The sequence below is a fragment of the Oncorhynchus masou genome, chromosome 21 (assembly GCF_036934945.1).
Source record: "Oncorhynchus masou masou isolate Uvic2021 chromosome 21, UVic_Omas_1.1, whole genome shotgun sequence".
Classification (NCBI taxonomy): domain Eukaryota; kingdom Metazoa; phylum Chordata; class Actinopteri; order Salmoniformes; family Salmonidae; genus Oncorhynchus; species Oncorhynchus masou.
This window is the reverse complement of record NC_088232.1, coordinates 37,108,129-37,131,995: the sequence shown is the minus strand read 5'-3', so window position 1 is coordinate 37,131,995 and position 23,867 is coordinate 37,108,129. Positions and strand designations below refer to the sequence as shown.

The 23,867-nt window shown below is 41.9% G+C and overlaps 2 protein-coding genes and 1 pseudogene across 4 annotated transcripts; 1 reads left to right on the top strand and 2 right to left on the bottom strand.

Moving 5' to 3' along the window:
- Positions 1–2,772, bottom strand: part of LOC135508278 (TOG array regulator of axonemal microtubules protein 1-like) — a 38,130-nt pseudogene extending 35,358 nt beyond the window's left edge.
- Positions 2,757–15,100, top strand: LOC135508279 (kelch-like protein 28). Of its 3 annotated transcripts, none has more exons than XM_064928353.1 (6): positions 2,757–2,836; positions 6,489–6,749; positions 8,963–9,600; positions 9,710–10,153; positions 10,935–11,143; positions 11,253–15,100. In XM_064928353.1, the coding sequence occupies exons 1-6, from the start codon at positions 2,822–2,824 to the stop codon at positions 11,414–11,416; spliced, it is 1,731 nt and encodes a 576-aa protein (XP_064784425.1). In that variant the 5' UTR covers positions 2,757–2,821; the 3' UTR covers positions 11,417–15,100. The 3 variants fall into 3 exon arrangements, with proteins under 3 accessions (XP_064784425.1, XP_064784426.1, XP_064784427.1); XM_064928354.1 differs by lacking the exon at positions 2,757–2,836 and adding an exon at positions 5,109–5,200; XM_064928355.1 differs by lacking the exon at positions 2,757–2,836 and adding an exon at positions 5,164–5,223.
- Positions 15,101–15,151: 51 nt separating this feature from the next.
- Positions 15,152–23,836, bottom strand: LOC135508280 (uncharacterized protein C14orf28 homolog). Its single transcript, XM_064928356.1, has 5 exons — positions 23,638–23,836; positions 21,346–21,870; positions 18,932–19,021; positions 17,032–17,166; positions 15,152–16,795 (listed from the first exon to the last, which is right to left on the bottom strand). The coding sequence occupies exons 1-5, from the start codon at positions 23,721–23,723 to the stop codon at positions 16,612–16,614; spliced, it is 1,020 nt and encodes a 339-aa protein (XP_064784428.1). The 5' UTR covers positions 23,724–23,836; the 3' UTR covers positions 15,152–16,611.
- Positions 23,837–23,867: the final 31 nt, after the last annotated feature.

Genomic DNA, 23,867 nt, shown 5'->3' with positions numbered 1-23,867 from the left:
CAGACCACGTGTAATGGCATCATGTGGGTGAGCAGTTTGCTGATGTCAACATTGTGAACAGAGTGCCCCATGGTGGCGGTGCAGTTATGGAAATGGGCGTAAAACAGACAATGAAATCAATTACATTTTCAATGGCTATTTGAAAGCACAGAACTACTGTGATGAGATCCTGAGACCCTTTGTGACGCAAAGGTATCTGTGACTAACAGATGCATGTCTGTATTTCCAATCATGTGAAATCCATAGATTAGGGCCTAATGAATTCAATTCAATTGACTGATTCTCAAATGAATTGTAACTGAGTAAAATCTTTGAAATTATTGCATGTTGCATTTATATTTTTGTTCAGTATATTAGGCCTACCATTTTCACAGTATGCAGTGAGCCAATTAATATAAATTGTGTCCTGGATTTTTGCACGTACAACTCCATATAGTCCTAACACAAGTATTTGTCAGTATCTAGTATACTGCGTGTTGTATACTGATGTAGTATACAGCGTGTTATTGATTCAGTGTAGACATGTTTGGGGTCGTTTTCATCAGGTTCCTGCAAACTAATATTTGATAGATTTATACTTTGGGTGGTTGCAAACCTCATTCTATTTGCACCTTATTCAATGGAATTATGGTGCCTCTATGGAAATAAGATTCTTATACCTATATAGCCTAGAGAGGATGTCTTGATATTTCTTTCTCTAATGAGACTTTGCTAAATCAAAACAGCTAGATAGACCAGTGTCGTCTTCAGACTTTTGCTTGATGTAACCTTGCTGTCATCGATGACCAACCTGATCAGAGGATTTCCCCTTAGGGGCACTGCGTGGCTGGGTGTTCACTGTGGAAGGGAGGCTTGACCTCTCCCAGGGCAGCTTGTTCTTCCCTTTGCCTGCACTGACAATTCTCCTCTGCAGTGGAAGGTCATCAACAAGGGAGCCCAAGCTTCCATAACCATGATACAGCCTGTCAGAGTCTGGTTCTGTCCTGATGCTCCTGGCACTGCTGATCCGCCCACCATTGAGCACCCACTCCAGGTCAGCTCCCGACCCAAACTGAGGTGAGCATCGTTGTCCTGGTTTAGGGATTACAAGGGCATACTCCACCATTCCATCCGAGGACAGTCTGGGAAGTATGTGTCTGGCTCTTCTTGCTTGCACAGCTGCCATAAGACCCTCCACATCCCCATTGAGCTCAACTCTGTTCACAGCCTTCATTAGGGGCTGTTTTTTCCCTGTGTCAAGGCAATGGTCAAAAACGGCAAATAGTTCTAGGGCTGCATGGCGGACCTTCTTCTTGCTGTCTGCCAGGTATGGTGCAACTTCAAAGCAGAGGCTGGGGATGTTGAAGTCCTTCCTGGGGTGGGTGAGCATAGCTGCTGTGATGATGTTGATGACATCCTCTCTGACCCGGGAGTTCTTGTGTCTCAGGTGTCCAATAACAAGGTCCAACACTTTCTGTGGCCCTACAATTCTAGTCAACTGCCTGAACACATTCATATACTCATTCCTGGTGACAGCGCGGGTGTCCCCAAGGGTTTTCAGAGCCACACACGCTAACTGTTTGAAATATGAGTCTACATTGTAATCCAATTTCTGAATGAGTAGGTTTATCACCTGTAAAGTGCCGTACAAAACTTTGAAGTTGCTGTCATCTAGAAGTCTGCGGAGAAAATTGATAAACTCCACAATACTGTCTGAGGGGACTGGCTTCAAGTCCAATCCAAAGAGGATATTTTTCAGCTGTTCCACACCATTTGTTCGATTTTGGTAGTTTTTGAGGTCTAGGAGCTTTTCGTGTAACTCTTGGGATATCAATCCAAAAATCATAATGGATGGTCCTTTGGATATGGTCAAATGGGGAAATCTAATGAAGCATTCACATTTCTGTGAGGACAGCAATATTGTCCTTTACTTTGAATCGTCATCTTGGTGGGTAGATTTAGCCTCTTCATTGCTGTATTTCACAGTGGCAATACTGTGGTTGCCGTCCAGTACAATTGCACTCAGATATGTCTTTATATGGTAATAGTCAGTTCAACAATAAGTTTTACACCTGTAGGCAGCTGGTATTAGGAAAGACATTTGAACATGTCCAAGCATAATCAATGCATGACATTAAAATACTTAATATTTGCAGCTTCTTATGAATAAATGTTCTTTGTTTTGTTCTACGAGACAACTGGAACGTGAACAGTGAAAGCAACGTTGAGTGAAAATAAAACCACTTGTAAGGTTGCTGTGCTTTCCCTACATAGCCACGACGGGGGAAAAAAAGCAGAGTGGAATGTTATATTTGAAAGCCCCTGTTGTATTTCAGCTAACTGCATTGGTAACTAGGTAGCCCACAATATGTTTCCATTGCTTCTAACATCATTCATTGTTCAGAAATGGAGTGTCAGGGCGACGTCGCTGCCAGTACCTCTTCCGATTGATGTTTTCCATATAATTCAATATCATAGCTAGCTTTTAGCTACGTCTTCAAGGCTTGCGGCTGAGTAGCAACTTGGTGGTGGCTATCTTGGCTAACTACTTAACGTTAACTGGCGAAGTTAGAAAACAGACAAATTCGGACTTCGCATTCCGATTAGTCGTTCAAATTTGACGTCCGGGGTACGAAAACGTTTTCCAAATCTTCATGACCTCCTCGGTTAAATGTCCGACTAATAATACGAATTGAAATCCCCTTGTAACTGTATGAGATTCTATGTTGAATGTTTGTAGCTAATCTAGCTAGCTGCGCTGAAGTAGAGACGTTCATCGCCGTAGCCCACGCCAAGAAGCATCAAAATGGCGAATACAACATGACACAAACGGACCGCTTCCATGGTGACGCGAGTGGTAGGTTGAGAATCGGATGGAATTTGATGTATACCATTCCAAGGTTTCTTTATTTTTACTATTTTCTACATTGTAGAATAATAGTGAAGACATCGAAACTAGTACCTCCACTACTTTTAGTACCTCCTGGTATACTAGAGCTGGGCGATATAACGTAAAAATAATCTCAATTCAAATGTTTTGCTTATGGGCGAATCACGATATACAGTACTCATTCAATGTTTTTTTTTCTTATTTGTACTATTTTCTACATTGTAGAATAATAGTGAATACATCAAAACTATGAAATAACACATATGGAATCATGTAATAACCAAAAAAAAGTGTTAAATCATATATTTTATATTTGAGATCCTTCCAAGTAGTCACCCTGCCTTGATGACAGCTTTGCACACTCTTGGCATTCTCTCAACCAGCTTCACTTGGAATGCTTTTCCAACAGTCTTGAAGGAGTTCCCACATATGCTGAGCACTTGTTGGCTGCTTTTCCTTCACTCTGCGGTCCAACTCATCCCAAACAATCTCAATTGGGTTGAGGTCGGGTGATTGTGGAGGCTAGGTCATCTGATGCAGCACTCCATCACTATCATTCTTGGTCAAATAGCCCTTACACAGCCTGGAGGTGTGCTGGGTCATTGTCCTGTTGAAAAACAAATGATAGTCCAAATAAGTGCAAACCAGATGGGATGGTGTATCGCTGCAGAATGCTGTGGTAGCCATGCTGGTTATGTATGCCTTGAATGGGGTGGTACCGCTGGACAGTGGTCATCCTATCCTACCTGATTTATTGAATTCTAATATATCACTGACAGTGTTACCAACAGAGCACCATCACACCTCCTCCTCCAAGCTTCATGGTGGGAACCGTGCATGCAGAGATCATCCATTCACCTACTCTGCGTCTCACAAACGCACGGCGGTTGGAACAAAAAATCTTACATTTGGACTCATCAGACCAAAGGACAGATTTCCACTGGTCAAATGTCCATTGCTCTTGTTTCTTGGCCCAAGCAAGTCTCTTCTTCTTATTGGTATACTTTAGTAGTGGTTTATTTGCAGCAATTCGACCATGACAGCCTGATTCACTCAGTCTCCTCTGAACAGTTGATGTTGAGTTGTGTCTGTTACTTGAACTCTGTGAAACATTTATTTGGGCTGCAATTTCTGAGGCTGGTAACTCTAATGAACTTATTCTCTGTAGCAGAGGTAACTCTGGGACTTCTTTTCCTGTGGCTCTCCTCACGAGAGCCAGTTTCATCGTAGTGCTTGATGGTTTTTGCGACTGCACTTGAAGATACTTTCAAAGTTCTTGAAATGTTCCGCATTGACTGACCTTCATGTCTTAAAGTAATGATGGATTGTCGTTTCTCTTTGCATATTTGAGCTGTTCTTGCCATAATATGGACTTGGTATTTTACCAAATAGGGCTATCTTCTGTATACCATCATTGTAGAACGTCATTGTAAATAAGAATTTGTTCTTAAATGACTTGCCTAGTTAAATAAAGGTTAAATAAAAATAAAATAAAAATATACCACCCCTACCTCGTCACAACACTGATTGGCTCAAACGCATTAAGAAGGAAAGAAATTCCACAAATTAACTTTTAAGAAGGCACACCTGTTAATTGAAATGAATTCCAGGTGACTACCGTATGAAGCTGGTTGAGAGAATGCCAAGCGTGTGCAAATATGTCATCAAGGCAAAGGGTGGCTACTTTGAAAAATCTCAAGTATAAAATATATTTTGATTTGTTTAACACTTTTTTGGTTACTACATGATTTAATATGTGTTATTTCATGTCTTCACTATTATTCTACGATGTAGAAAACAGTACAAATAAAGAAACACCCTGGAATGAGTAGGTGTGCTAACTTTTGACTGGTGCTGTATTGCATATCCGTACACGGTATATCAGTAAAAACAGATTCATAGATTGATATGGTGGGCACCTCTGCATGGCACCAGAGGACGAGTGCAACTTCTTGAGAAGCTGATGACGATGTCGCCTACCTGTATCTGCAAATGCATGTAAATTATATACATCAAACACGTAATATCAATGATAGGATTTTTTTTATGCTGACCATTTTATTTTCATGACACCTTGTTGGGTATTGCCTTCTTTCACTTTAATCTCTCCCCTAACTTGTATTTTGTATTATGGTTGTGCACAAAAAAAGACGATACATTTAAAATGTGTGCGAAATAGCTACAAAATTACCATTCCTCTGAAGTCGCCCGCGCGCTCCCGGAAGTTACGCCGCATAAAGTGTTTGGCGTTTGTTTCCTGACAGACGCTGAGGTTCCTGCCGCTATTGCGATAAAAACAGCTATTGTCGGGACATCTGACGCTCAACACAGGTTTCTCTCCGTTGCATATTCCTGTAAATGTTTGGACATGTGAAGTTTGATAGCTACTACATAACTGATTACCGCTCAACTAGATGGAGATCAATGTATAGCTTGCTTAGTACTGTTTATTTTTAGCAGCAAATTTGCACTGGCGTGCTCTGCAGTGCCAATGCATTGGACATAGCATGCCCTTGTTATTGTATTTTCTCACAAGAGGCCGCAGAACCTTCGTACATCCGATAGCCTGGCTATTCCAGCCTACGCCAATATTACAATGTTGTAAAATATAATATTCATCAGCGGATCTGAAACATCTGAACAGTACTTGTGGCTTGCAAGGCTGATGCTAAAAAAGTGGACCGACGACTCTAAGGCAGCAAACGTTAGCTCGCTAACGAACGTTATTGGACAGATTATATGTCAAGATAGCTGGCTAAACTAGTAAACGGATGTTACCCTTAGCTTGAGAAATGTCATGTTTATCTTTTACGTTTCTATTCTACAAGCCGTCGAGGGGCTTGTAGAATTCTTTTGAAAGAATTTGATCACCGAAATTTGGCAAATAGATTGTTGCGCTAGCTGGCTACTAGCAAGGTTAGCGTGTTTGCTCGCTGAGCTATAGCTACAGTATCTAGCTAAGCAAATGTAGAGTAGCTTGCTAACGACATTTGACAGCTAGTTGATTTGAGCGATTTGTGGCGTCACTCAAGCTTTGTCCATTGCTGCGAATATGCTAAATACTAAGGGCATAGCTAGTTACTATTATTTAGTAACCGGGGTTATTAGCTCACTAGATGAGCCAAACTGTAGAGTGAAAGAAGTGTTTTAATCGTGAGGATTATTATAAATGTAAACTTATTTCTTATAAAATTTTCACCGTGAAAAAAATAAAACATCGTGGTTTTTCCATCTTCTGTCAGGACAGTTTTGCAATGCCATTCGCTATTAATCAGATCTATATAATTAGCCTGTCTCTTAACTTGGCCATGTTCAGGGTTACACATGTCATCACACATTCTGATAATATCTGGTATGCAGTGCACTGCCACTGCATATAGTATGTTGTACTTGATTCAGTTAACTTATTGGCATGATGCATAGTCACTTCAGATTGTGTAAGTGATGGCTCACATTGCCAGAATTTCCTTACAAATGGCTTCTGTCATTCCCTTAGATTTCACCTGGAGAGGAAAATGTGGTCTTGAGTGTCTTCTTCAACTTGTCCATAGTTCTGTGTTTTTTTTCTCCCGGGTCTTTGACAGGATGTTAATGATGTGCATTTTTTCTCCCCCATAAGATGGACCAGCAGGCCCAGTCCTACATGCTTGCCAGTCTGACGCGGCCCCACTCTGAGCAGCTGCTGCAAGGCCTCCAGCTGTTGCGGCAGGACCATGAACTGTGCGACATTGTGCTGCGAGTGGGGGATGCTAAGATCCATGCTCACAAAGTGGTGCTGGCGAGCATCAGCCCTTACTTCAAGGCCATGTTCACGGGAAATCTGTCAGAGAAGGAGACCTCTGAGGTGGAGTTCCAGTGTGTTGATGAGGCTGCGCTACAAGTAAGGCTCAATTAAAGAAATCAAATGTTATTTGTCATAAGCACAGAATACAACGGGTGTAGACCTTACTGTGAAATTCTTACTTACAAGCCCTTAACCAACAATGTAGTTCAAGAAAATATTTACTAAATAAACTAAACTATTAACAATAACTAGGTTATATACAGCGAGTACCCGTACAGAATCAATGTGCGGGGGTACAGGTTAGAGGTAATTTGTACATGTGGGTAGGGGTGAAGTGACTATGCATAAATAATAAGCAGCAGTGTAAATTGTCCGGGTGGTCATTTTATTAATTGTTAAGCAGTCTTATAGCGTGGGGGTAGAAGCTGTTAAGGAGCCTTTTGGTCCTAGACTTGGCACTCCGGTAGCAAAGAGAAATCAATGACTTGGGTGATTGGAGTCTTTGAAAAGAATTGGGCCTTCCTTTGACACAGCCTAGTTTATAGGTCCTGGATGGCAGGAAGCCTGGCCCCTTTGATGTACTGGGCCGTAAGCACTACCCTCTGTAGTGCCTTTCGGTCAGATGCAGTTGCCATACTAAGCGGTGATGCAACCGGTCAGGATGCGCTAGGTGGTGTAGCTGTAGAATTATTTTTGAGGGTCTGGGGACCCATTGCCAAATCTTTTCAGTCTCCTGAGGTGGAAAAGGTGTTGTGGTCTCTAAACAATTGTCTTGGTGTGCTTGGACCATGAGTTGGTTGTGGACACAAAGGAACTTGAAACTCTCGCCCGTGTCACTTCTGACCCATCGAAGTGTACAATTGGCTCCTTTTTCTTGCTCATATTGGGGGAGAGGTTGTTGTCCTGGCACCACACTGCCAGGTCTCTGACCTCCCTATAGTCTCATTGTTGTAGGTGATCAGGCTTACCACTGTGTTGTCTGCAAACTTAATAATGGTGTTGGAGTCATGCTTGGCCACGCAGTTGTGGGTGAACAAGGAGTATTGGGGGGGACTAAGCACGCACCCCTGAAGGGCCCCAATGTTGAGGATCAGCGTGGCAGATGTGTTGTTGTCTACCCTTACCACCTGGGAGCGGCCTGTCAGGAAGTCCAGGATCCAGTTGCAGAGGAAGGCATTTAGTCCCAGGGTCCTTAGCTTGGTGATGAGATTTGTGGCCACTATGGTTGTTGAATACTGAGCTGTAGCCCATGAACAGCATTCTCACATGGGTGTTCCTTTTGTCCATGTGGGAAAGGGCAGTGTGGAGTGCGATGGAGATTGTCATCTGTGGATTGGTTGGGGCGCTATGCGAATTGGAGTGGGTCTAGGGTTTCTGGTCTGATGGTGTTGCTGTGAGCCATGACTAGCCTTTCAAGGCACTTCATGGCTATCAACGTGAGTGCTACGGGGCGGTAATCATTTAGGCAGGTTACCTTCGCTTTCTTGGGTACAGGGACTATGGTGGTCTGCTTGAAACATGCAGGTATTTCAGACTTGGTCAGGGAGAGGTTGAAATGTCAGTGAAGACACTTGCCAGTTGGATTGCGCATGGTTTGAGTACACATCCTGGTAATCCGTCTGGCCCTGCGGCTTTGTGAATGTTGCCCTGTTTAAAGGGCTTGCTTGCTCACATCGGCTACGGAGAGCGTGATCACACAGTCGTCCGGAACAGCTGGTGCTCTCATGCATGCGTCAGTGTTGCTTGCCTTGAAGCGTGCATAAAAGGCATTTAGCTTGTCTGGTAGGCTCATGTCACTGGGCAGCTCACGACTGGGTTTCCCTTTGTAGTCTGTAATAGATTGCAAGCCCTGCCACATCTGATCAGCACCAGAGCCGGTGTAGTAGGATTCTATCTTACTCTGTTTTGACGCTTTGCCTGTTTGATGGTTCGTCTGAGGGCATAGCGGGATTTCTTAGTGTCCCTTTCCTTGAAAGCAGCAGTTCTAGCCTTTCGCTTGGTGCGAATGCTGTCTGTAATCCATGGCTTCTGGTTACGGTCACTGTGGGGATGATGTTGTTGATGCACTTATTGATGAAGCTGGTGACTGAGGTGGTATACTCCTTAATGCCATTGGATGCATCCTGGAACACATTCCAGTCTGTGCTAGCAGAAGTCATGTAGCGTAGCATCCGTGTCATCTGACCACTTCCGTATTGAGCGAGTCACTGGTACTACCTGTATTTAGTATTTTGAAGATTTCACTGTTTACTAAAACAAGCCTTTTCTGGCTTTTTCACATCATGATTGTTTTATTTTCCCTCCTGTAGGCCATCGTTGAGTATGCCTACACTGGCACAGTATTCATCTCACAGGAAACGGTGGAGTCCCTACTGCCAGCTGCTAACCTACTCCAGGTCAAGCTGGTGCTGAAGGAGTGTTGCTCTTTCCTAGAAAGCCAGCTAGATGCTGGAAATTGTATAGGCATCTCTCGCTTCGCTGAGACCTATGGCTGCCATGATCTTTGCCTGGCTGCCACTAAATTCATCTGCCAGAATTTTGAAGAGGTGTGCCAGACAGAGGAGTTTTTTGAGCTGACACGGGCGGAGCTGGATGAAATAGTGTCAAATGATTGTCTGAAGGTGGTAACAGAAGAGACTGTGTTCTATGCCCTGGAGTCGTGGATCAAATATGATGTCACTGAGCGGCAGCAGCACCTGGCTCAGCTACTGCACTGCATCCGCCTGCCTCTCCTCAGTGTTAAGTTCCTTACCCGCCTCTACGAGGCAAACCACCTTATCCGGGATGACCACGCCTGCAAGCACCTGCTCAACGAGGCTCTCAAATACCATTTCATGCCTGAGCACCGGCTCTCCTACCAGACGGTGTTGTCTACACGGCCACGCTGTGCTCCCAAGGTGCTCCTTGCTGTTGGAGGCAAGGCTGGACTCTTCGCCACCCTCGAGAGGTAATGCTGAACCCCAAACAGTAGTTCAAAATGTTTTTTTAGCAGTTTCGTATGAATTGGAAATGCATTTAACAAATGTAACTAATGTTCTCATTTCTTTCTCTTGTAGCATGGAGATGTATTTCCCTCAGACGGACTCATGGATTGGGCTTGCCCCTCTCAGTGTGCCCCGCTATGAGTTTGGAGTGGCATTGTTGGACCAGAAGGTGTATGTGGTGGGTGGCATTGCCACACACATGCGACAGGGCATTAGCTACCGGAGACATGAGAGTACAGTGGAGAGATGGGACCCTGACAGCAACACCTGGTCCACAGTGGAGCGCATGGCAGAGTGTCGCAGCACCCTGGGGGTAGTGGTCTTGGCTGGGGAGCTCTATGCCCTAGGGGGTTACGACGGCCAGTACTATCTACAGTCTGTGGAAAAATATGTCCCCAAGGTGAAGGAGTGGCAGCCTGTGGCACCCATGACCAAGTCACGCAGCTGTTTTGCCACCGCTGTGCTGGATGGCATGGTCTATGCCATTGGAGGCTATGGCCCAGCCCACATGAACAGGTACGTTTTAATATAGTCAATCTGCGGTGGAATTAATTTAATTTAACAGGTAGTTTTGCTCATGTGGTTGTAGTAGGTTTTTGAAATACTATGCCTACTTCAACCTGCCGTCAACCTCCATTTGTTCCTACACATGGTAATGCTTACATCAGGAAGGCTATTTATGGTAGACCCCACAAGACATTTTGAGGTCTTTGATCCATCTATGGAAAGGGTTTCAGCCACCCTTTCAATCATGCTCTGTTACTAGCCTGCAATGCAACCCATATTCTGTAGGATCAAAATTAGTCTTGTATTCAGACAGACATAGTTGCTTTTGTAGAACAAGAGCTCTCTTGCTGGTTAGACCCCTGTTGCTGGCTTTGCTCACGAGAGAGAGAGATGTTGTAGTTACCAGTCTCCTTGACTCCCCAAACCACTCAGGAGAATGTGTTTGGACAGGGAAGCTGTTGAGGGTTTCAGTACTTGATATTTCCAGCAAAATATAGACCTGGAATAGATGGCCTCATTAAATTGAGCTGTGACAATGGTACAGCTATATAGTATCTAAAAGCAAAAAGGACCAATGGTGAATTGTATTGGCTTAGATTCAGAAAACGTTAGTCAGTCATTTTCTTTTATGATGGACTATTAGTATTAGTCTTGCTACTGTACTAACCTGTTAAAAAACAAACATCTGCAGTGACTGTCAAAATGCACAGTAACTGTACCCTTTTATTGACAGTTTTATTTCTTGAACTCTTTAAAAAAATATATATATATTTATTTTTTTACTGTGCAGTGTGGAGCGGTATGACCCCAGCAAGGATGCCTGGGAAATGGTAGCCCCCATGGCAGACAAACGGATCAACTTTGGTGTTGGGGTCATGCTAGGGTTTATATTTGTGGTTGGGGGACACAACGGGGTATCACACCTGTCCAGCATTGAGAGGTATGACCCACACCAGAACCAGTGGACAGCCTGTCGGCCCATGAATGAGCCACGTACAGGTGAGTTGGAAAATGACTCAAACAAGGTTTGTTATTTTGATGCAGAGAAGTTGACCATTCAGATTGCATGGCCAGAAATAACCATTTTATGATATCCATATTTTCCCAGGGGTTGGCTCAGCAATCGTGGACAACTACCTCTATGTGGTGGGGGGTCACTCGGGGTCATCCTACCTGAACACTGTCCAGCGGTACAACCCCATCACAGACAGCTGGCTGGACTCTAGTGGCATGATGTACTGCCGCTGTAACTTTGGGCTGACTGCTCTTTGACCCATGATACCCCTGGGTAGGACTCCTTAAGAGAAGAGTTGGACGAAAGGCTTTTCTTTTCTTTTTTTCCCCCCGTTCCTCACCAGCAGGCTGAGGGCGGTGCCACACTGCCGTGAATCCCGGCGAGCGAGCTTGCTGCTGGATGAATGTGCCCAGCTGGCGACAGGGGACCACTGAGATGGCCAGAGTGAGAAGGGTCTGGTTTGGGTGGAGGAAGGCGCGGGGCAGATCACCATGGATCTTGTCACAGAGATGACCACTACTGCTGCTGGACCACAACGAGGACTCTGCCATTTTACAGAGGACTGTGGGAGAACTAAGTGGAGGGGGGAGAAAAAAAAGAGAAAATAAAAAAAAGTGTAGACTTATGTTTATGCCATTATTTCTGTTAAACACTCCAGACTTTTTTTTCTTCTTCCTGCTATGAGCAGAACATGTGTTCCAATTTTCTGGATCCTTAAAGTTTGTGTGTGCGTGTGGCGCAGAATGTCTGTATGCTTGTGAGTAGACGCATGTCAGATTAAATGATTGTTATTTTGTTTCTGTGTGCTGGACTAAAGCTCAGGCAAGGTGATTGGCTCACACACTGAGTTTGAAATGTCTGCATCTAAATCAGTGCTTCACAAAGAGAAATTGGAATCTTTATATATTCACTTACAAGGGCTGCCTTTTTTCTCTGTAAATGAAAAGAAATAGATATGAATATATCCTCTAGTGCATTGCCTGTAAATGTTTTTTTTTGCACTGGTTACAAGTGTGTGTGTGTGTGTGTGTGTATATGAATCAAGGGTTGAAGGAGAGGTTAGGAAAGTTAAGCAAACCCCAATGAATTCTCCTGAGAGTACTTGCCACCTGTCTGTTTCATCCCCCCCCCCCATGTTACAGCTTCTATTACATCATCCTGTGGTAGGGTCACACTTCATCCCTCTTCATAAGCATTCAAAAGTGACCCTGTCCCTCTTCACTGTTGGGTTTGTATGCTGCTAACTGGTGCTATATTCAGGATTCTCTTATTTTAATTATTTTATTTGTTCCTCTGTTACTGTTGTAGATGTATATGCCCCAACTTGACAAGCTCCCATGCAATAAAGCAGGGTCTTTGCTTTGAGCCCCATGTTAAATTAAACTCTTGAGGCAGTCTATCAATACATTACTGATCTGATGATTTCATTCTTTAGCCCCAGGGATGCCATCTGTTAAGCTATGGTTTGCCTGAAACATTGTCCCTGCAATTAAATAGTAGTGCATCTGGTTGCCCACTATCACTGCCAGTTTCCTTACAAAGAAAGTCTGAGATTGTTGTGCTCTAATGGGTTAGGAGCAAGCCTCTTGTTTAGCATGTGAATGATCCCTACACCCTTCTGCTTGCTTGCCACCTCTCTGCTGAAGCATGTGTGAGGAGCTGCATGTGGCCAAGGGCTTCCTGACGAGCTTAGGGAAGAGTGCATATACACAGCCTCATAAGACATGCCAAAATATGCGTTCACAAGTCTGGTGTAACTTTCCCACCTACAGACAGAGCTACAAATAGCTTTCCTCTGTGTGCCAGAATCAAAGGGTGATTTTCACTGCTAATGTATGGTACGTGTGACATACTGCCCTGCTGTCATATGGAGGGGTGGATGTGGTGTTGTCACTGTCACAAAGTCTTTGACAGACCGACAAGGCCCCCCCCCCCTCCCTCCAGAAGGCTGCAGGCTGAGTCTGGGTGTTGTAGTTTTGGGTCACTCTAAAGGACAGGTAACATGAGGCAATAGAGATAACTAATGTGATGTGTAAACCTCAAGAGTCCCTGTTGTTGGTCCAGAATGAAAGAGTTGTTTCCTTGTATTGTACATTATAGATGTTTGCACATGTGGAAAACTTAAATGGAGCTCTGCATTGCACTTACCAAACTATTTGATATGAAGTGTAATTTCAATTTGTACATGGGTCTCAATTTAGGTTTATGGCATTTAAACAATGCAATATTGTTTTCAGTGGATACAATTTTTGCTTTGAATTTGACTTCCTCAAAGTCAGGGTGTCTCATATTGCTGTGATGTTATCACACGTGGCATGTCTGTCTGTTCACATGTTTATATTGTCTGATGAAAGACCACTGTTATTCAAACCTCTGTTTTCCTCATCCCACTTTGCATTGTGTGCTCTTGTCTTTGGGAACATTTCCAATGTTGTGCCTGTCAGTTCACATGTACTAGGAAAGGTTTGCAGACATGCATTGTGTACTCCAGTAAAAATACCAGTTATTGTTTTGCATTTTTCACAAGTAATGTAAGATTGGCACAAGACTTTGACTGTGTATGGGTCTTGCTCTAAGCCATTTTATCGGTCTCACCAGAGAGCAGCCTTGCAGTTACAATACTGCAGTTTTGTGTGTTCTTCCATTTAACACACTTGTCAGTTGTGGTTACAAATGACAGTACACTTTAGCTCATACCCTCTAATTTTACCTTGGACTATTTAGTCTTGCTCTAGCAATAAGAGGCCGAGTACGAGCTTGTCCAAACAAGTATGAGTTCTTCACTTGATGAGGACTCTTTTTCAAAATACTTAGTCTTAGGGATAATTAAATTGGATTTCAAGGTGTCAGGGTTAGATGGCTGCTGCTGTGTTTTTTTTCTCATCCTGGAAAAAGTGGGCTTTATCATTTCACACTGTAAACATCTCCAGCAATCCTGTCATTTTCTTCATGTTTTTTTAAAGACGCCATTGTTAAGTTGTCACGGGATGCAAGTAAATGGTGAGCCATTTTAACCTGCATGACTGTACAGCTCACAGTCATTTCTTTGGATTTTATTCATTTGGAATAATGTGAATGCAAATCTAACATTGCAAACAACTAATTGGGGAAACTTTACATTCTTGGGAGATCCCAAGATAGACAAACAGTGCATTTTTTGGGGGTGAATAAACGGCCATTTCAAATAGTTCAAAAGGATGTAATACTTTTAAACATTTGCCATTTTATTGAATATTTCTTCCATTTAGATTGTGTGTACTTTTTAACACTTGATGTTAGGTAAATGAGGCATTCGTCTATCCACAACAGGCTGCTAGGATGAGCCTGAACATCAGAACAGTGAAAATCACGCAGGCGTGATTGTCTGCAGCTGCCATCTATTGTCAAGCATTTGTTTCGCTAGCATGAAGGTTATCCTTGTGGGGATATTGAAAACCACAATGTTAGGGATGTATTTATACTGACTTATTCACTGCGTTGGCGGGAAAACTCTTGGTCATACGTGGAATCTGAAAACATCAAACTGCAAAATGAAGGGATGTATAGATGTGTGTGTGAAGTTAATTTACTTATTTATCATGGCCAAACCATGTCTTGTTTTGACAACTTTCACCAAAGTGCTTGTTTTAAAGAATGCAGAGGGAGTACTAATATCAAGTCTGGAAAAGACTCACTGCTGTCTCGTGTCTAAAAAAAATTAAAGAATTGAAACCGATGTCAATGTTAGCCAAATGAACACTGCTTCATTTCCATTTCCCATGCGTGTGTCTGAAGGTGATATTTTTGAATTGTATATCCTGTGGATTATTACTGGAACTACAAGAACCTTGCTGTAGAAGCTGTATTCCCCACATTTTATCATGCTTTGAACATTTTAGCCAGTTTATTTATTTGGTGCAGTTGTACCCTGTTAAAATTAATAAATGCCTGCCTTAAAGGTATGCTTTGTTCTTGTCTCTAGTTTTATGTGCAACAAACCAACATACAAATGCTAGAATATAAAAATATTTGTATTGCTTAAAACTTCAATGACTGCATAGAGAAAAAAAACCCACCATTCAATACATGAACAAGGATTGTTGCTCAAAGACACTGTTATTTAGCTCTGACAAAGAAGAAATTGGCAGAGGTCAATAACAGAGGTCAATGCTTAACAGTACATATGTGCATATGAAGCCTGTGATGAGCAGTAATGTTATTTCCAAATGATCAAATGCATTTCAAAATCACATTTATTTACTAATGCTTTGACATCTTGTTTAGATTGTTACATCCCAATGTACCTTATTGAATTGTGCAGAATAATTTGAATTCAGGGTATTATATGCTACTGTGAAAGGTAAGCACTCAAGAAGCACTTATGTAACATCACTATGCTGGGGTACTTGTAAGTACAAGTAATTACTTACATTTAAGACAGAACTGATCTTTTATCCAATGATACATTTTCACACAATATACAAATATTTGAGCAGGTATTCATTTTAATAGAAGTTAACGCTGTGTGACTCACTTCCAAGTTGAAGCCCAATGGACAGCTTAAAACAAGCAAGTAAATTAAGGATAATGATTGAATTTCCACAAAATGCAAATACTGTTTCAAATGTTTTTAAACAGGGGAAATAGTACAAAAAAGCACCAGTTTGATCTGAGGTCAGGGCTAGTATGCACAAAAGGATTGTAGTAGATGAGTCCTGTACAATCTCAGATGCTTCACTAGTCTAGCCTATATATATACCCTGTTGACAATTCTACATCAAAGTTTAATTAGCTGAATTTGCTTCTCTGAAAGTGCAACCATTTCACCCAAGACAACTAAACACGCTGCAAGCAAACTTTCTTTTTTTTTGTTGCAGTGGAGCTATTTAAGGTTGAGTTGATTCTTTAATATGCATACCTCCCCAGAACTATTATAGTCCATGCATATATTCTTGGATTCCAAGCATGCCCAAAGAGAAGATGAACTTATCATTTTGCACAGTGAGTGTTTGAGGCAACAGTCAGGCAAAATGAAGCACATAATTCCAAAAAGTAATCTCAAAGTATAAAAACAAGGAAGTTGTTGACATGATCTCCTAAAAAGTTTGGAAATGTGGTATAAGCCTTTTCAAACTAGATAAAAATTTCAATAAATATGATTAGGTGATAAAAGTATCTGGTAAGAGCTCACTGAGGAATGGAAGACAAAACCATCATGAGCCAAATGTAAAGTAACTCGGATACTATTTCTGTGAATGAAGGGCAATGAACAGGAAGGTGTTAGTGTGCATTTTTCAAAAGATGCCTCCCTATCAGTGTTGTCTAGTATCTACCTCCCTTCTGGACCATGGTGACACAATTGGGGTCAATTCCTTTTCAATTCAAGTAAATTCAGGAGAATTTATTTTCGTCCTGAAATGATGGAATGAAAAATGGAACCGACCCCATCCCTGCTTGGTTACATTAGTGCATCTCATTTGTCTGAGGCGCGGATGTAGACAAGGGAAGAGAGAAGGAGGAGTTCAGGGGGCTTGTTTAACAGAATCAGGTTGTCGCTCCTCAGCCCATCATAGTGCATCCAGTAGCCGTCTATCTGGAAGGCTGCAGAGTAGTGATGCTCCTCCTTGTTGAAGAGTGTGGCGCCCTCCAGTGAGTACCTGTGGATATGCAGAGAGTTGCAATTGGATTTTTCTGCATGTTGAAGACCATTCTCGGTTACCAGAAAAAGCTTAAAGAAATCGGTGCAAATAGCAAAGTACATGCAAGTGGGTGCTGTTTAAACAAAATAAAAACAGATAGCCAATCAATTACATTTAACATCCAGGGAGAAAAATAAACAGCACCTAAGACAATGAGGCTGGGATACGAGTCCTGCTCTACAAGATTTCTTTACCTGTGTTGGGATAGGGCTAGATGGTAGGGAACATAGGACAGCTCCTCAGACTTCCAAAGCTGCATGTTGAGAATGACAAAAGGAGGTGGTCCATGGCAGAAGACCCTCTGAGAGAACTCCCTCAACCCATTACACCTGAAGAACAGACAGCAAATCAGTCAGAATCAGAAAGAACATTAAAAAAAGATGGTGATTCAACATTATGTCTCTCAGGTGATTTGTTAAGCCACAGACAATCAACAATATAATAATACTATTGGATTAAAAGTGAAAGAGTTGTAATAGGAACAAAAACACCATATATACAGTGCATTCGGAAAGTATTCAGACCCCTTCCCTTTTTCCACATTGTTACATTACAGACTTATTCTAAAATTGATAAATTATTTTTTCCCCCCTCAATCGAAACACAATAGCCCATAATGACAAAGCGCAAACAGGTTTTTAGAAATTTTTGCAAAAAAACAACAGAAATACCTTATTTACACAAGTATTCAGACCCTTTGCTATGAGACTCAAAATTGAGCTCAGGTTTCATCCCGTTTCCATTGATCATCCTTGAGATGCTTCTACAACTTGATTAGAGTCCACCTGTGGTAAATTCAATTGATTGGACAGGATTTGGAAAAGCACACACCTATCTATATAAGGTACCACACAGCTGACATTGCATGTCAGAGTAAAACCAAGCCGAAGGAACTGTCCGTAGAGAACCAAGAACCGATGGTCACTCTGACAGAGCTCCAGGGTTCCTCTGTGATGATGGGAGAACCTTCCAGAAGGACAACCATCTCTGTTTTTCTCCACCAATCAGGCCTTTATGGTAGAGTGGTCAGACGGAAGCCACTCCTCAGTAAAAGGCACATGACAGCCCACTTGGAGTTTGCCAAAAATGCACCGAAAGGACTCTCAGACGAAACCGAGATTGAACTCTTTGGCCTGAATCCCAAGCGTCACGTCTGGAGGAAACCTGGCACCATCCCTACGGTGAAGCATTGTGGTGGTAGCATCATGCTGTGGGGATGTTTTTCAGCGGCAGGGACTGGGAGACTAGTCAGGATCGAGCGAATGATGAACAGAGCAAAGTACAGAGATCCTTAATGAAAACCTGCTCCAGAGCGCTCAGGACCTCAGACTGGGGTGAAGGTTCACCTTCTAACAGGACAACGACCCTAATCACACAACGCAGGCGTGAGTACAGGACAAGTCTCTGAATGTCCTTGATTGGCCCAGCCAGAGCCTGGACATGAACCCGATCGAACATCTCTGGAGAGACCTGAAAATAGCTGTGCAGAAACACACCCCATCCAACCTGACAGAGCTTGAGAGGATCTACAGAGAAGAATGGGAGAAACTCCCCAAATACAGATGTGCCAAGCTTGTAGCATTATACCCAAGAAGACAAGGCTGTAATTGCTGCCAAAGGTGCTTCAACAAAGTACAGTGTAAAGTGTCTGAATACTTATGTAAATGTGATATTTCAGTTAAAATGTGTATAAATTAAGAAACATTTCTAAAAACCTGATTTTGCTTTGTCATTATGGGGTATTGTGTGTAAACGAGGGGGAAAATGTAATACATTTGAATAAGGCTGTTTATGTAACAAAAAGTGGAAAAAGTGAAGGGGTCTGAATATATACGAATGCACTGCACTAATGTATACCATATATGTCGGAGTATCTTTTAATGTGTATACGAAACTGTATTTTTGTCATGTAAAACTGTGCATAAAAGTACCATGTATGTAAAAAATTTTTTTTTATGAATAATGTATATGTAACAAAATAGCGATTAAAAACTCAAATGTAAAACTAATTTACTTTTGTTCTATGGAGAGGGGGTGTGGTGGATGGGCCAATATACAGTATATAAATATATATTTTTAAACATTGTCTCTCACCCCAGTTCTTTGCAGAGAATGATCTTGGGACAGAAGAACTCATCCACAGCTGACTGAATGGGATCTCTAGGGGGCAGCTCGTGCGGAGGACTGGGATGGAAGAAAAAGGGTAAGAAGGCTAACTGAACACCATGTAGTGAAACCAGATAAAAGATATTATCCTTTATTGATGTCCCTTGTTAAATCCACTTCAAATCAGTGTAGATGAAGGGAAGGAGACATGTTAAATAAATATTTTTAAGCCGCGAGACAATTGAGACAGATTGTGTATGTGAGCCATTTAGAGGGTGAATGGGCAAGACAAAATATGTAAGTGCCTTTGAACGGGATATATATATATATATATATATATATATATATATATAACTAGTAGGCGTAAGCACCAGTTTGTCAAGAACTGCAACGCTGCTGGGTTTTTCAAGCTCAACAATTTCCCATGTGTATCAAGAATAATCCACCACCCAAAGGACATCCAGACAATTTGACAACTGTGGGAAGCATTGGAGTCAACATGGGTCAGCATTTCTGTGGATGCTTTTGACACATTGTAGAGTCCATGCCTCAACAAATTGAGGCTGTTCTGAGGGCAAAGACAGGGGAGGTTCATGCAATTCAATATTCGGATGGTGTTCTTAATGTTTTGTACACTGCGTATTTATAACTCTCTCAAGATAGTTAATCTGTGTTGTTTTCAATGGGAGCAAATAAAGCATAGTGGGTAGCACAAGCAAGGAGCTCCTATTGTCACATTCTAGCATACATTTCAATATTTCTGTCTTCTCTGTGAAGTGTGTTTGCAATAACTAAATTCGCCCTTGCACTCCTTGTAAATCTACCTCATCCCCATATTATTACTTACACTCTTGCTCTTCTGCACCCTAGTATCTCTACTTGCACATCATCATCTGCACATCTATCACTCCAGTATTAATGCTAAATCGTAATTATTTCACCTCAATGGCCCATTTATTGCCTGCCTCACTAGATTTGCACACAGATTTTTCTATTGTGTTACTGACTGTACGTTTGTTTATGTGTAACTCTGTGTTGTTGTTTTTGGCACACTGCTTTGCTTTTATCTTGGCCAGGTCGCAGTTATAAATGAGAACTTGTTCTCAACTTGCCTACCTTGTTAAATAAAATAAAAGGTGAAAAATTGTCAAATAAACAACGCAATGTTTTTAACTTTGGCAGAGTGTACTAAGTTATGTAGACGTGCCTATGTTCTTAACAGATTGGAGTTTTGGGAACAGAAAACTGGACTGAGCTTGGGCGCTTCTTCGATGAGAAAAATCGGCAGAATTTCGGCCCAATTCCATGGATGGGTTAGCTGATAACGTTATCAGAACGAAGCCCACGCTATTTGAAGTCCATGTGTTGTGATTCTGGACGGCCTGATAGTTAGTTTCGTGTTATGGTTGCTGTCACGTGGGGAATAATACATTGCTCGTTTGTTGGTTTCATCGTGTTCTTGATACCATGTCTTGTTTTGAGGTATTTGACCGATTTCATGACAATGCTAATACGGCAAAAAAATTGCTAGCTATCTAACCAACAACTGGCACGATGTATTTGAGAGACAAGTGCTCATTGTGCAAATGTTTTTGTTTTCAATAAACATCGAAGACAAAATATATTGTTTACATCATGTCAACAATCTAAGCCAATCCTGTCTGTTTTGCCAAATAGTTGCGCAAGTGGCGGTTTTGTTGCTAAAAAACAACAACCTGTCTGTACTCTCCCACTGCTGGCCACACGGGGCTTCCTATCCTCACCATATTTGGTGGAGAGTGGAAATTCCAACCAGAGGCTTCAGATTTATGAATCCAGTGAAACTCTATCCACCACCAGTATCAGGCAGCATACATGTACTGCATTTACACTAACCTAATCCACGTAATCTCCAACCTGAAAAAAAGTACCAATAACAAAAAACTTAAAATAATGGTTGGGATTTGATAATGGGCACAGTATAATCCACTGTTGACATGCAACCCACCGTGTGTAAACATTACTTTATAAGGCTCTGGCGGAGACTAGACCAGAGCTGTTAAGAAACAAACCACACTTCATCATTTCATACTATGATCATTAGAAAGCTGAACCTTATTTTAGTCAAGCAGCGTGTCAAGGGGGCAAAATAAAAGCCTCTTGAAGACAGAAGTGTAGACCAGCTGTCCAGAAAAATTAGCATTGCAAGCAATAGAGACATGGACGGTCCTCCCATTTGAACTCATAGCTTTTTGGCTACCTTATTTATAGTGAATCGATATTGGTTTTCATTCATTTTTACAAATTAAGGATTACTGGTCTCTGATCAGAAGCTGAACAAGCTCTGGGAGATATAGTGTAAAGCAAATCCTCCCACACTGACCAGAATACAGATTTTGGCTTACAGCTTTTGCCTCTCTTACTTGATGTTGATGGTTTTCTGTATGAACTCCTGGAAACGAGCAGGACAGCTCCAGTTGGTGCACAGACTCTCCTGCATGGTAGACATCATTGTCTCCAAGTTCTTGGTGAAGTTCTCATGTTCATTACCAAACAGGTCGATCTCCAACGCTGCATGGTGGATCACTGAGCGGTACTGCCTCTTGGACATCCTGTCCCAGATCCACAGCATCTTAACGGTGGTGTAGTCATACGAGTCCATCAGGTAGAGGAAATGCTCCACAAACTGCCTGCCCAGGAATATGCCCACCTCCCTGGGAAAGCTCTGGTTGTCTCTCAAAATTACATAAAGAATCATGAGGAACCCATCGATGGTGCAGGTGTTCTTTAGGCTTATCTTAACATACAGAGGGGTGCATGAGATGGCCTTCCTCCCTGCCCTGATGGTGTAAACGCCCCCCCATGGGAGCACAGGCCTCCAAAAGGAACGGTCCTCTTCATCATTGTTGTTGATGGATGCACGGATCTCCTCAAACAATGTCTTGGTCCTAGGGAAACAACATGAAGGTACATTATCATTCACTCTGTGTTGAAGTTTTGCCCTTAAAAAAATAACTTATCCTTTACAACCAAATCAAAAAATTGTAAATGGAATGTTATCGAAGGGTCCAGACACTTTTTTCCCACATTTTACAGAAACTTACCCCTAACAGCATTCCTTCATTATTGTTGTGTTGTATGGGGGCCCTGAAAAAATATGAACAAAATCTCCCAAAACGTCCTTTTATAGACGGCAAAGCTGTCAGTATTGTGATGAATGTCTTTAGATGTCGTTCCATTTTTCGTGTATCCTGCTGCGACAGGTAACTAGCAAAATAAAGGAAACTCGGTTTTATACACCAGTCAGCAACGGTTGTGGCTGAAATAGCCGAATCCACAAATTTGAAGGGGTGTCCTCATACTTTCGGCCATGTAGTGTACTTTGTATCCCTCAAGTGTTTCATTTTTTGCAAAATGGACCGAGCGGTAGTGCTCGAGTCGCAACAAAATGGAATATAACGTTGCGGATAAAGTTTGGAATGACATAATTTTGTTTACAATAGCTAAAGAAATGCATCACTACACTGACAGCTTTGCCGTTTCTAAAAGGAAGTATTTGGGAGTTTTTGGAGCCTTCGTTCATACTTTTCAGGGCACCCATACTACACAAGGATGAGAAAGTGATTTGCTGTTTGGGGTAAGTTAAAACATGTCAAATCACAAAAAAGCTGTCTGGGCCCTTCTATTACATACCATTTACATTTTTTTTAAATGTGGTGAAAAAAACTCCCAAAAAACACTTATCCTTTTAGCACAGTTCGATGATCTCAAATCCATACCTTCATCTTCCTTATGATTAATAAGGGTTTACCTGCATGGGATTGGTTAAGGAAGGTATTCATAATTTACTAAATAATTAAGCTACATGAGTGTGCATGGCAATACATCCCTCATGCCAGGGGTCATCCCATCTTGTAGCAAGCCAACTGTCAGATCTGAGGATGACATGCATAATTGCAATGCAAACCCCGGTAGCTAGTTACATAATGCATATTTAAAAAATATATATATATATATGATAAACGTTTAGTCAGCATTATTTAATAAATCGAATTGAAGACTAACATGGCAGCTAGATATAATTAATGCTCTCCTGCATGTAACTTCGATACTTTTAACATCCAAGATGCAACACACACTGGGGTGTAATCCGTCCAAACAGTTAAACCCAACGAAAACGAGAGTTTCTATTGGACAAATGCAGGTAGGTCCCTCCCCGTTTCGTTCGCAACCATGTAAGTAACGTTTTGCAACAGAATCAGGGTTTGACTAGCCTGCTGCATAAATTCTCCTGACCTGCAGCTTTTTTTCAGATTTGACATTCACGCATCAGGTTAGGAGAATTATGTTTAAGATTAGGAAAATGTTTAGGGCTAGCTAAAATACAAAAAAAAACTATCAACTTTACGTTAATTTGATAAAAGCAGTATCCCTTCCAGCCATTACCACATAACCAGCGTAATGAATACGCCCCTGGTATACACCAGCTGCTAGTAGACGTTAGCCTAGCATACCATCTAACGTTACTAGCTAGTTAGCTAACTCCCCTCCCCACGTTTTAGTGCCTTTACGTGTGGATGCAATATTACCAAATGTTGATGTCGGATTATCTACCAATGTTTTCAAATATATGTGTTGGTTGGTTGGTTAGTCTAGCTAGCTAGATCACATGCAAGTTAGCTTAGCAGCTGGCTACCAAACGTTAGTAACGTTACCTTTCAATTTGCAGACTCTCTTCGGTGCTCGAAATCAGGGTTTTGAGGTCTTCTGTTTCGGTCAAAATGCAGAATTTGCTCTCCATCGTTCTCTGTATTTCTTCATGTCTTAAATTAGGCCAACAGCCAGAAATCCTTCTCTGTAACCCTCGAGAAAGCTTGGCACTCAGCAAGCTTCAAAACATCCAGAGCAATGTCAAGTTACGCCCATTGCTTCGCGTGACCACGCC